The sequence below is a fragment of the Gracilinanus agilis genome, chromosome 1, assembly GCF_016433145.1.
Source record: "Gracilinanus agilis isolate LMUSP501 chromosome 1, AgileGrace, whole genome shotgun sequence".
Lineage (NCBI taxonomy): Eukaryota > Metazoa > Chordata > Mammalia > Didelphimorphia > Didelphidae > Gracilinanus > Gracilinanus agilis.
The window spans coordinates 706065451-706079333 of record NC_058130.1 but is presented as its reverse complement, the minus strand read 5'-3'; the positions used below and the strand labels follow the sequence as shown (position 1 = coordinate 706079333).

The 13883-nt window shown below is 41.1% G+C and overlaps 1 protein-coding gene across 1 annotated transcript in view; it reads right to left on the bottom strand.

Moving 5' to 3' along the window:
• The window catches only part of SCRIB (scribble planar cell polarity protein), a 71310-nt gene that overhangs the window by 41039 nt on the left and 16388 nt on the right, over window positions 1–13883 (bottom strand). Inside the window, exons 14-18 of the mRNA XM_044669700.1 lie at window positions 13069–13278; window positions 9013–9369; window positions 7765–7827; window positions 2967–3056; window positions 1400–1477 (exon numbers count right to left, since the gene is read on the bottom strand). Of these exons, the coding sequence (XP_044525635.1) occupies window positions 1400–1477; window positions 2967–3056; window positions 7765–7827; window positions 9013–9369; window positions 13069–13278 (798 nt within the window). The remainder of the gene's footprint in view (window positions 1–1399; window positions 1478–2966; window positions 3057–7764; window positions 7828–9012; window positions 9370–13068; window positions 13279–13883) is intronic.

Here is a 13883-nt window from a genome sequence, read left to right as displayed (position 1 = left end):
GGGGGTGAAGGGGAAAGTAGGAGCATGAATCATGTAACCATGTTAAAAATGAATATTAATAAATGTTTGAAAAAAAAAACAAAAAAAAAAAAACAAGGCCCTCAGAAGTGAACACAATACTCCAAATGTGTTCTAACCAGGACAAAGAACAGTGATATTATCTCCTCAACATCATCTAAAACTACACTTATTTTTGGCCTCCATATCACACCTGTGATTCCTAGTGAGTTTATAACCTACTAAATCCAACATGTCTTTAAAAAAAAAAAAAACAAACAAAAAAACCTCAACAAAACCCTACCTTATCTGTCTTAGAATGTATTCTAAGTATTGGTTCCAAGGCAGAAGAATGGTAAGGGTTAGGTAATGGGGGTGTTAAGTGACTTGCCCAGGGTCACATAGCTAGGAAATATGTGAGGCCAAATTTGAACCCAGAACTCTTGCCTGGCTCTCAATCCAATGAGTCACCTAGCTGCCTCTTTAGCATGTCTTTAATGAATAGAATACTCTCCTTACAGTGCCTGGGTTATCTGTATGACCTTAACAAATCACTTAACTTTACCTTTATACAGCCCTTCAAGATCTGCAAAAAACATAGCTCAATGGATGACAACAACAAGAGTTATGACAGCTGACATTTAAATAAAGCTTTAAAGTCAGCAAAGCACTTCACTTACATTCTCATTCAAGATTTTCAACAACCCTGTAATGCAGATAGTAAAGGTTTTATCCTTGAAGATATTGGGGCTCAGAGATGTTAATTACTTGCCCAGAGATATAGCTCCTGAGAGAACAATGATTGGAACTCACATTTTTCTGACTCCAAGTGTAGCACTGCATCCACTATGGGACACAACTTCTGAGCCAAAATTCCTCATTGGTAAACTGGGAATGAAAATAGCCCCTATTTCACAGGGTTGTGATGAGGATCAGATGACATACTATACATAAAGTACTTTGCAAACCTTAAAGCCCTATGTAAATGTTAGCTTTCGTTATCCATAGGTTATTCAGCTTTGAAAGGATCAATCTTCTCCCCTCACTCCTCTAGTCCAACAGAACTCCCTCCTCAAACTCATAGCATTTGTAGGTAGTTCCCAGATTAACAGCAGATTCTCAGTGTTGTAATGCCTTGATCATAAGTCCCCAACCAAATCTGGAGCTCTCCAAGAGTAGAGACTAGGTATTATACATTTCTGTTTCCTGCAAAATAAGAGTGTAACAAAGATGCTCAAGCATGTAGGTGTCAGGAAAGATTTGATAGATGAAGACCCAAAGACATAAAAAGAGACACAGAACACCACATACATATGAACATGCAGGCATGCACTCAGTTATGTGCTTGTGTTAAGATGTATACTTCACACAGTCTTACCCTTCATATATATACATCTCTCACCTCTAGTAGCTTGTCTCCTACTCGAACCCCAGCTCGGGCTGCAGGACCTTCCTCTGAGACTCTAGAGATGAATATGCCCTGAAGGAAACAGAAAAGTGGATTGGGGAATGGGGCTATCTTCTAGGAATAAAAGAGAGGTCACACTTCAATATACATGGAAGTGGGGAAGGAAGGTTTCAGTTAGTCCATGCCACTGTCACATATCATTCCATACTGTCTTTTTAGGCTTCTCTACTAGCTTTCTTTGAGCAGTCAAAGATATAGAAGAGATGGGATGCAGTGGAAATGTCACAAAACCAGATTAAGCCTCTTATCTCCTTGAAAACATGTTAAAAATAATTCTGGTTTGTGTAAGCTACTCTTAAGGCTCTTTAAAAAATGTTCTGCAAAGTTAGATGTGAACAACTGTGCACTACAATATTGTTGGAAGCAAACTCTGCAAAAGGAGAGAAAGCCATTGCTTGGAGGCAAGGTATTAAGCAGAAACAGAAGAACAATTTCTCAAAAGTAGAGAAAACCAAGCAACTGAAAATCTTTCTAGAATAAGGGACCTAATCATTAGACTCTCTTGCTATTGGCAGAGATGCTACCACAGCTTTGTTCACTTATTCTCCTTCATTCTTCAAGAGAAGGCAGGGTACAAGGGAGAACATTCTCCTGGGAATCATAAAGGCAGTTGTTCAAAACATTTTAGTTAAACCTGAAAATAAGGCTTTTGCCTTGCTTTGTAGAATGGTTAGAACTTCCAGAGGAAGGTTAAGGAAATGGCTGGATTCTGAGGGATAAGGCCAATCTCCAAGAAGCACCAAGCCAAAACTCAAGGTGAGTTCATGAAGTAAAAGTTAAAGGTAATGCATTATACCATAGGCATTTCTTTAAAAGTTAATCTATGGAGGCAGCTGGGTGGTTCAGTGGATTGAGAGCCAGGCCTAGAGATGGGAGGTCCTAGGTTCAAATCTGGCCCCAGAAAATTTCTAGCTGTATGACCCTGGGCAAATCACTTAACCCTCACTGGCTAGCCTTACCACTCTTCCGCCTTGGAACTATTATAGAGTATTGATTCTAAGATGGAAGGTAAGGTTTAAAAAAAAAAGTTAATCTAAAATATAGTATCTATACTATATGTTTTTAGGTGTTTTAATAAAAAAGCTGCATTTCAGAGAAAGAAAGGGATTTTGTGGCTATAAGTGATATGGAGACTTTGTGGTTACAAGTAGAATCTCAGCAAAGCACACACCATGCAATGAATACTATAACTAAAGTACATACTTCTCAACCACAAAAAAGGAATTGTTTAAAAAAAAAAAAAAGACCTTGGCCTCAAGTTCTAGAGACATTTAATCTAAGTTATTAAGAGATGGCAAAATGTTTTAGGATATGTGTGTGGAGAGAAAGGAGAAAAATCAGAAAGAGGGGAATAAAGGGTTTAAGCAGGAGGAAGCAGAGGGCACAACAGATGAAAGGGGCTGAGAAGCAAGGACGGGGGGGTGGTCACAGGAGGAGGCCTTTGGGGTCCTACACACCTGCCCAAGACAGGTCAAAGATAGAAAGCCCAGGCCTCCCTTACCTCGTCGTCTCCCTTGTATGGGGTGGAGCCCTTCCCCCCTGCGATGCTGATCCCCAGGCCACCTGTCTGCCGCAGGATTGTTAGTGTCAGCTGGAAGCAGAATGACAGGCAGAGGTTACATACAGCAAGAAAAGGTACTGGAAGGGAAGCAAGGCATATGTATATGCATGTGGAGACTTGAGACTTGGACAGGAGATGGGGCCTTTTCAGTGTTAACTGTATGGGTGTGGGGAGGAATTTGCATCTTGGTAACATGTGAACCTATTAAGCCTAGGACATTTTCCCCAGGGCATGCAGCTCCCTTTCCAGACACCTGTGAATCATCCTATACTTAATGTTATCATCTACTGTCCCAACAGTGGCTCCCCTGGACAAAGATCTTCTTCTCCAAACCCACATGACTGGGATCTCCCTCTATCCCTCACATCCCCCAAATCTCTCACCTTGGCCACCCTCTAGCAAGGAGAGTTCTGGAAATATGGGAGCTGAAGGAGTGGAAGTCCTAAGGCCTAGGCCTCTCTACTCAACTCCTCTGGGCAATGCACTAAGACCTCCAGATGTTGGCAGAGTGGGCTAAGAGCTACCTACACAGAGGCCAGGAGTTCCATCCACATGGTTTGGGAAGCAAGAGGAGGATGTGGAAAGCAGTAAAGAGAGAGGTTGAAGAAAAGGAGGTAACAGTGATTTAGGAGCTAGGAGTCTTCAAGCAAGGGAAAACTTATAGGGAAGAACCCAGGAGTGGTAAAAATAAAGAGAAATGAATGAACAGAGTAGAGACAGTTTTAAAGTGATTATATCTTGGCAAAGGGATCTATACAGGTAGGTTCCCTGAGCTCAAAGTAGGTAAACCTAGTTGACTATTGCAGAGTGGGTGACTGATTCATACCTTAATCAAAGCCCCCATACCCCTATATCACATTATATGTGCACACACACAAGTACATATACGTACTCTCTCTCTCACAACACTCCCCTTCTCATTAATGCTTACAAAACTATGATGTTACTTGCTGAAGTCTTGATGGACAAAAGGCACTTTTGATATGGAAACCTCACCCCCTCACCCACCTCCAGTAATACTTGGGCAGTCATGAGGTCAACTTTTGGCCCAGCAACTTTTTAATTGCAAGGTCCTTCATTTTCCCATCTCAGAACTTGTACTAGAATGAACAGAGAAACATATACTCTATGGCAGAGCTAAGGCTTTCCTAACTTAAGACCCACTCATAGACCTGTGCTTACTCTCTATCCCCTGGGCTTGTTTTCCCAAATATGCGTTAATGTTCCCAGTTACCAACCATGTTCCCAGTTCCCCAGATTCTTTCTCTCTATACCTGCTGAACCACAAGATATTTCTCCCTTTCAAGTCTCCAAAACTCACTTTCATTACCTTCTGAAATATTCCATCTTTCTCCAGAGCCATGAACTGCAGCACAGAGGTACAATGCACAGACCACATCCAGAAAAGGAGACAAATGGGAACCCAAAGTATCAAATTTTTCTCAGGATTATCCCCAAATAAGAGGTGGGGGAATATTAAAGCCAAAACTCAAACAGGGAAAACCAGAACAAACTTAAGAGTCCAAGAACAGATCAAATCCTACAGAAGGAAAGCTTAGTTAACAGAAAGCTAAGAAATCAAAGAGACTAAGGAAAAAATTAAGTAGATTTGCCTCCTTTAAATTGGATATGAGCTATCTTGGGAAGAGGAAAAGGGAGAAGAGTCTAGGATAGGCCCAAAGAGATACAAATCCTATGTGATCAGGAAAAGGGGCAAGAGGACAGGACAAAAGATTTCTATAAGCACCCAACTTAGAAAACAGAATATAGAGAATAGAAATAAAATGAAAATTACTCTCCTCTCCAACAAGAATAAAAACCAAAGACTGTAATGAACCTGTTCAGCACCAACTTTAGAAAGGAACAACCATGTATAAAAAAAGTAGTTTCTGGGTAAGGGGCAAGGATAAAGGGTAGAATATTGGTGGTGGTAACTCTAGGTTGATAGAACACAGGATAATAATTCAGTGAACACTCATGAGAAGAGAAAGAGCAATAATAATTGTAGGAATGAAAAGAGATTTGGAAGGGGTAGGGAAGAAGATGGTTACATTAATAAAAGGACAGAGGGATAGCGACCCTATTCAGAATTTTAGGGATCTGTACTTCCAATTACATAGCTCTGAAAATAGAAATATTTGTATACCCAATTTACTATTTATTTTTGCATGTTAGCCTTCTGCTTCCAATTAGAAAAAAATAATTATCACGTTTAAAAGCTAAATGCTAATGTAAGGGGGAATAGGCTGAAGAGAGGACTAAGCGATACAGAAAAGTTAAGGAAATAAAGAGCTTTTTCTCCTCCACTCTTAACTCCTTCCTCCTCACTGGTCTTCCAGTATGTTTTTTGAATTAAACAAAGTAAGGAAGGGTAAGGATGTATAATAAAGATGGGCAACACCCAGAGAAGGAGAAATAGGAACATCCCTAAGAATTAGATCTTAATGTGGTGTGACTTTTAAAGCTAGGTCTCTAAGGGAAGGAGAGCAGGATAAACAGTATGGATCAAAGATCTAAAAAAAAAAACAACAGAAAAAAGAAAACTTAGATCAAGAAATATTCTAATGAAGGAGGAGATCAGGGAGAGTCCATAAGGGAGTGACCAAGGAAGCATTAATTCTTTCATACCTTTGCTTATAACATTCTTTATGCTTAAAATGTCCTAATAACTAGTCTCAGAATTAGGAAGACCTAGGTGGAAGCCCTCCCTCTGACACAGAAATGACTAAGTGACATTGGATAAGTCACTTCATCTCATAACCCCAGGCAACTCTTAAAAAAGACTAAATGACAGAGCCAGACTTGCATTGAACAAGGGAGAGTTCCTGGCAGGAGTTACTATAGTGATAAAAATACAGGTCTGGACACTCTCCACACCCCCCAAAAAATATTTTACACTTGCATGCCCACAGAGCACAAATTCTGCCCCTCAAATAAATTTAGCAACATTTCCTGCACAAAGTAATAGTAATGAAAGAAACAGTAATATCTTGTAAAAAGCCTGACCAGATCATCAAGGCAAATAAAGCAGAATTAAAAACTCAGATCTGAAATTCCCTAGTATGAACACAGTTTGAAATTCAAGATTTTTTTTACACTGCATTAAACTGTTTTTGCTTCTTAATTGGTTGATGAAATAAATGAGGTAGTGAATTCAATTCAGGAAATATTTATTAATTGGCTAGCTTGTGCTAGGTACTAGGGGAGATTCTAGGGTTGGATCGGTTATTTCCCTGCTCTTGTGGAGCTCAGAGATCAGTCTTGGATAACATACAAACATAGATCACTACAACATACAATATCATGTGTTACATGCCTTGGAGAGGAGGCAAAAAAAAACCAACACATGAAGATGCAGAAGTGCTATAACTGTGGGATCTGTTAGAGGGGCCCTTGGTAAGGTAACTGATTGGATAGGAAAGGTAATAAAGACAGAGGAGTAGAACACAATGCTGAAGTTTCAAACATGGAACACTGGGTGAATGATGGTGCCATAGACAGAAACTTTGAAGCTGGGAGGAGCATGGCTAGGGGGAAAGATGATGTCCTTGGATTTAGACATACTTAATTTGAAGTGATAGTGAGGACATCTGGAAGGTGGAGGATGTCTTGTAAATAGTTAGAGATGAAGGTATGAACTTCAGATGAGAACATTAAGGGCTGACAAAAATTTGGAAGTCATTCACAGGTAACTTGTAGTTGAAAGCAGGAGAATCAATGAGATTACCAAGATAGAGAGTATAGAGAAAGAAGAGACCCAAGAATAGACTTTTTGAGAATACCCATTTTAAAGGTTCAGGAAGATGAGGGGCCAGTGAAGGAGATATAGAAAGAATGGCTAAACAGCTAAGAGTATAAGATCTCTGAAGCCAAGGGAAGAGAAAGTACCCAGAAGAAGGGCAAAGCCAACAGTATAAAATGCTGCAGAGAAGTTTAGAAAGAATGAGAAGTACTGGAAAGAAACAAAGAGTTTTTTTGAGGTCCCATTGTCCTCTTAGGGTAAAACACTGCTACTCCTTGGACTATGACAATATGATGCCAAATAGTTTTGAAAAGAAATGAGTAGTCTTAGGGGACTAATTTTCCAATTTTAATAAAGGTCTTGAAGCAAAGTCTGAATGACCACTTATTCGAGATTTTGTGGGGGGGTTTCCTGCTCAGAATCAAGTCAGATTAACTTAGCTCTGTGATCTGTGGCTTGTAATTATATAATTCTTTTGCTAGTGGTAGGGGGATTGGGAACAAGGAAGAGAGCTGGATGTATTTTGTTTTTGACACAAATGGCCAGAAGAGTGGCTACTGGGCTCAGACTGTACTGTCTGCTCAGTTAGATCCCTGGTAAAGCCAATGTTAAAATCATAAGGAGACTCCTGCTTCAAGGAGAAAAACTTGATCCCAACACCCAGGAAAAAGATTAAAGTGAATCACTCTGACAACACTTCTGAGAGCAAATTATGAAATGAATAATAGGTAAGGGAATGCTGACCCTCTCTTCCCCCAAATAGCTCCCCAATACATACATACAACCCAACTCTGCAACAGCTGCTGCTGGCTCTAGAATTTCAGGGAGAGAAAGGATCATTTGCAAAGAAGAGTGAAAAGTATGAGGAAAGACAGAACATTGTGCATGGTGGGCTCATAAATAGGACCAGCCTGCCAGAACCCCTGGTAGCAAGTTAAGCAGTGTGAGGAGTCCAGGGGAGAGTGAGTGAATGAGCCCAAAAGGAGTAGTACAGACCTCTTCCTCCTCAATGCGAGCAGGCTCTATCAGCAGGTTATTGGCCTGGTCAAACGACACCCCCTGTTAGGACAGGACCAGCAAAGAGGCATGCGGATTAGTGGGGCCCAAACCAGCACCATCACCGCCACCACCACCACCACCATATGCCCACAATCATTCCTGGAGACGTTGCTTGGGGCCTTATCTGCTCCAGCACCAGCTCCAGCCACAAGGCAGAAAGGAGAGGAGAGAAGGAAAACCACCAAGTTCACCCATGCCAGAGTGTGAAGTGTAGCCACCATTGTCCTAGGACCTAAATCCCCTCTAGTCTCTTTCCTTTGTCCATCCCCATTGGGGGAGATTCAAATACAAACCCATATCCTAGCAATAGGCCCATTAAAAGAAAGGTTGGGGTTCCTTGACCCCTATTATTATTTTGATAACATGGAGTTTGGTGTTGTCAGTATGGTTAGGGATAGATGGGACAAGGACAACAAATACTGATACAGAGAAGTGTTTCAGGCAATTATGAGTGACCAGAGCAGGGTTATATCTACAGCCAATGCTGAGTAAAAATCTAAAATAAGGATGTCTCTGACTAACCCAACATAAGGATCTCTCTGACTAGTCTTAAGTGGTTCCCACAGGGATATTTCTGTCTTTCTCTAAATAAGTGAAAGACATGGAGACATATCTCTGGATCATCTCTAAGTAAGTGACCAACAGGACAATGTATATCTAGTGATCCTTCCTGCTCCCATATAGCTAACAGCTAAAATGTTAGGTATATGATAGACATTAAAAGTATTCAAAAGAGAATCAATAATATTGCAACTCCTCCAAATCCACAACCCTAGTCAAAGAACAGAAGGCTAGGGGAGAAAAAGCGATGAGTTGCCAGTATCATCTTGGAAGGCTAATCACAAAGTTTGGAGAGGGCAAAAGAAAAAAGCATATTATAATTGGCAACAAATGGATGAGGAGTAAGGATCATCAGTACAAAAGATTGGGTCATTCAGCAGTACAACTAGCTAGGGGAAAGTAGAGACATCCCATTGATAGTAGATTCCACCCTGGTTGTTCCTTTCTACCTTTTAAGGATGGGAAAAGCCCCTCTAAAAAGAGCCCTGGTATGTCTACGGAAATGAAATTCCCAATAGCAGGGAAGTTTTCAGCCTTCAGACTTTCTGCAGTATGGCAGCTACTCTCCAGTACCTTCCCTACCTTAAAAGGTCCCTGAGGATACCCAGGCCCTTGGGGCCCTACCTTGACAGAAGGTGGAGCAGCCACCGCCCCATTCTTCTCTTCATTAGGTTCATTGTCCTCTTCCTTGTTCATTTCAGCATGCTGGCCCCAAGGGAGAGGCCTCTGCTCATGTGAAGCATGGGGGCCATTGCTACAGCCTGTTGGGGCTAGCTCCCCCTCTCCATCCCCTGACAGCCCCTGAAGCAAGGCCACCACAGCCTCAGGCCTGGGCAGCTTGGTAATTTTAAAGTGCTTCTTGTAATGGGGGGTATCTTTCCGGATCAGCCTTTGCCTCTCCCCAGGTGGGGGCCTCAGTTCCTCGGCTTCATCTTCATCTTCACTCCGTACCAGTGTGTCCTCTGCAAAGTGCACAGTGGGCTGTAAAATGACCAGAATTGTGAAACCTAACTCTGGAACCATGACAGCTTATCCTCTCTTGTCTTTTGATCATGTGAGTCTCCCCTGAGATTGCTCCCCTTGAAGACATGGGGATTAGTTGAGTTGAGAAGTAATTCTCAAATGTTCCTCTCCCTTCCTTAACCTCTAAACACTACAATCTCTTCCACCACAAAATTTTCAGGTCTATACTTTCCACAATAAACCAGAATTTATAACTTATTCCATTATGAATCCATAATACCCTATCCCAGCTTCTTTAATCCTCCAATTCAATGCAATAAACATTTAATAAGTACCTGCAGTGTGCAAAAACACTGTGATAGACACAGGGACCACCTTTAAAGATGAAAAAAGACACAACCTAATTTAAGCCCAAGGAACTTAGGAGGTGGGGATGAGTGAGATAAAAAGATACAAAAAATACACAGATAAGTATAATACGAAGTTGAAAATAAAGGTGGCAAAGGACAGATTCAAAGCACTCTAGGAAAACTTGAGGAGAGAGAAAACACTCATCTTCCTTCCATTTTTCCCACTGCCTCAGTCCTTTGTATTCATTATTAGCATCAACCCATCAGTGTCTCCCTGTTTTCCTATCATCAGTGCCCTGTTTAGCTCTCGCCTTCTCATCCTCATAGAAGAATCAGATATATGAATTCAGCATTGCTTAACTTCCTAACCTTTGGAGTAAAGTGGCACTTGGTAACGTAAAGTACAGTACTGTTTAGTACCACGGTAAGCGCTCAAAAAGTTTTCTCTTCATTCATTTCCAGAGCACAGTGAGTTCACATAAGAAATATTTGAAACCTCATATGCAAGGCAATCATGCATTTCAGTAATGAAAAACAAAACAAAACCAAAAAAAAAAAAAAACCCAACCACTGGCCTATTAAGTCAAAAGACCTGGGTTTTGTCCTGGTTCCCATACTTACTTGCTGTGCAACAAAAGACAAGTCAATTCTTCCCTCAGGGCCCCTATTTCCTCATCTGTAAAAACTTAGTATGTCCAAAACAGAACTCCTTTCCTCAAATTTGCACTTTATCCAAACTGCCTTAATTTTGTTAAGATCATCACTATTTTCTTGGTTCCCCAAATTCATCACCTTGGAGTTTCCTTGAGTCTTTTCTTTCCCCTAAATCTACAACTTCACACAGCCATCAACCTAATTCAGGCCCTCATCACCTTCATGGACTTAAATAGTTTCCTACTGATCTCACAGTTTCCAGTCTTTCTTTTCTTTAAAAAAACAAAAAACAACAACAACAAAAACCAATTTACCTTTTGTTTTAGAATTGATGCAAGTATCAGTTCCAAAGCAGAAGAGAGGTATAGGTTAGGCAATGGAGACTAAGTGATTTGCCTAGGCTCACACAGCTAGGGACTGTCTAAGGCCACATTTGAGTTCAGGTCCTCCTGTTGTCTCCAAGCCTGGCTCTCTATCCACTGAACTACCTAGCTGCCCCTCTTCTAGTCTTTCTTCTCTCTCATCTATATCCCATCTCATATATATATAATTGTAAAAATAATCTTAAGTTATTGGCTAGGAAAACAGGGAGACACTGATGGGCGGGTGCTAGCAATGAATACAAAGGACTGAGGCAGTAGGAGAAATGGAAGGAAGATGAGTGTATTCTAGCATAAAACAGGAATTCTTTAACCTTGCATAATCTAACTCCCACCTACCTTATTTCCTATTACTCCTTTACATAAACTATCCATCTTGGCAAAATTAGATTGACCAGACATGCCTTGAACTCTCACTTCTATGACACTGGCCCCAACATTCCCATTTCCTGACAAGTATATGCCCTCTTCATCTCAGAATCCTCATCTGGCTTTCTAGGCTCAGATAGACTTCTATCCCATCAGCTGTTGATGCTCTCTCTTTCCTGAATCTTTCTCTTTCCCATGTTAGAAGAGAAGCTCCTTGAGCTCTGGGTCAGTTTTACTTTTGTCCTAGTGCAATATATCATTTGGATCTAATAAGTGTAAATTAGAATTAGATCTCTAATTACTCCTTTTTCTCCTGCTTTCTAAATATGGGTTGGTTCAACTCTTGGCCTCCTGCTATTCTTGACCTATAGCCTCTGGATATTTAAATCATGGTTTCAACTACTTTCAGCATGTAGACGGCTCATATGTCTATATATTTGTCATTCATTCATTAATAAACATTTGAATAGTTTAACATAATCATGATTATATTTGTTTTTATTTTAATTCACTCACTAAACTTCAAACTTCTCAAAGGTGTGAATTTTTCTATATATCCAATCTAACGGTGTTAAGCACAAATATTTGTTGAATGATTAATGTATCCATTCTCTGTATCTGTTCTAGTTAATATGCTTATTAGCATATTATTCTGCCCCTATTAGCATATCAGTCTGTCTCCTTCAGCATGTGAATCAGTGCTTCCCCTCTAATTTGTCTCCAAATTGATAAGGTCTCACAATATGACCCTACTAAGGAACAGAAGAAAGAGATGAGGGCAGCCATAGTAGGAGGGGAATGAGAATCACTAAGAAAAATGGATCAGAGGTAGCATTTTCTCTCTAAAGCAGCTGAGGTCAAGGCACTCCTGTGGCTACTTCCAATTTCCCCAAGTGAGAAAGAAGTCCTTTTTTACAAGAGGCATCCAGTGTCCTAGGTGTTGTGGGGAGGGGAGAAGAGGAGAAGCTCTAGGTTACAGAGTCTGTTTATAGAGAAAGGCAGAATCCTGAATGCCATTCCAGTCAATGCCATCTGAAGCAAGATGCTGCTTAATTGCTAATGATGTATAACAATGTGCTTTCGCTATTTTTGCCCTCCTTCCCCTTAGTTGTTTTAGTGTAAGTTCCTTAGGAGGAAGACTTACCACCTGTTGGCTGAACTGAATGAAGGGAAAAGGGTTCACTCAAAGCCCACTCAGGAGAAGCAGGCAAAAGCAGTCCCAATTTCTTGGACTCGGATAGGGAAATTGAAAATCCCGAAGAGGAGATGAGAAAAGCTGGTAATACAAGTATTTTCCTTATTCTCTCCTCTCCTATTTGCTATGGGGGATCTTCCCACCACAAGAAAGGGTAAAAAGTCCCCTTTGTACATTGCCTGGCACATAGTAGGTATTTAATGTTTATGGAATCGAATAAACAAAAATCAACATTTCTTGAGGTTTAGAAAAAATTCTTAGTTCTTAAGAGTCTAACCTTGTTGGGATAGGTCCCTTCTCACTTTTTCACTTCTTCCCCCCAAACCCCTGAACCATTCCTACCATCTGAAAAGAAAACAACATATATGTAGAATTAGACTAATTTGCAAGTGCTTTCCCCTATAGGGACTTCATCCCAGGCAGGTCAACTCTCAGCGGAGTCTTTAATACTAAGGAATTAAACCTCACAACCAGAGAACAAAAGCTACAAGTTAGGACCAGGGGCAAGGAAGAAGGGGTTACCCCCTGGCAAGGGTTAAGGGACAGAGGGGTTTGACAGACTAAGCAACAATCATCTCCTTTAACTGACACTAGAAACCTAAGACTACAGGCCTGATCTCAAAGAATTTTCCAATAGCAGTGGGCTTCCTACAACAAAAGAGCTAAATCCCTTCCACCAAGCCATGCTAACTTGCTTCTCTTCCCCTCCCCACTCACTCCCAGCTTCTGTCCACTCTCTTTCCCTCTCCCTCACCCCACCTCTTCATACCTCATCATATTCCTCCTCCACTTCCTCCTCATGGCTAGCTGCCATAATTTCCAACTCCTCCTCATTGGCTCTGTGACTTGTCTCCTTTTCTGATGTTGGCCCCTGTTTCTGCTCCACCTCTTCTTCCTCTTCCAGGAAACCTGCTGAGGCTGTGCTGGTGGACACATGAGAGTCCATGCTCTGGTGGGATTGAGAGCTCAGTCTCTTTTCCTGCAATATAGAGAATACAGAGAAGCTAGAAATTATACCCTTCTCATTCTCCCCCTTACTAAAATATGGGTAGATTCAGCTCTTGGCCCTCTGTTATTCTTCATCTAGATTCTCTGTATCAGAAAGATTGTCAACATTCATGGTTTCAACTATTACCAGGTTACGAATGGCTCACAAATCTATTTTTAGTACTAATCTGTCTCCTGAGCACCAGTTCCACTAGTCCCACTCAAAGTGATGCCAGAGGCCACTTAATCTAACCTAGATGGCCTAAATTAAATCCTCTCCCAAACATGCTCACTATATGACCAGACCACACTTTAAGACTTGGTGGGGAGGGAGGAAAAGGGAAGAGAGACCTAGAGCCCACACACTTTTAGAAAGCTTTAATTCTTAGAAGCTTTATCCTCATATCAAGAGGAAATCTACCCCACTCAAGCTTCCACCAAATGCAACTCATTCTGGCCCCTGGGGCCAAGTCAAACAAGTAAATCCCCTCCCACACAGGACAGTTCTTCAAATATTTGAAGACAATTATGTCTCCCCAGAGTCTTCTCCATGGGAAACATGCCCAGTACCTTCCACCAATCCTCCTTCTCCTGACA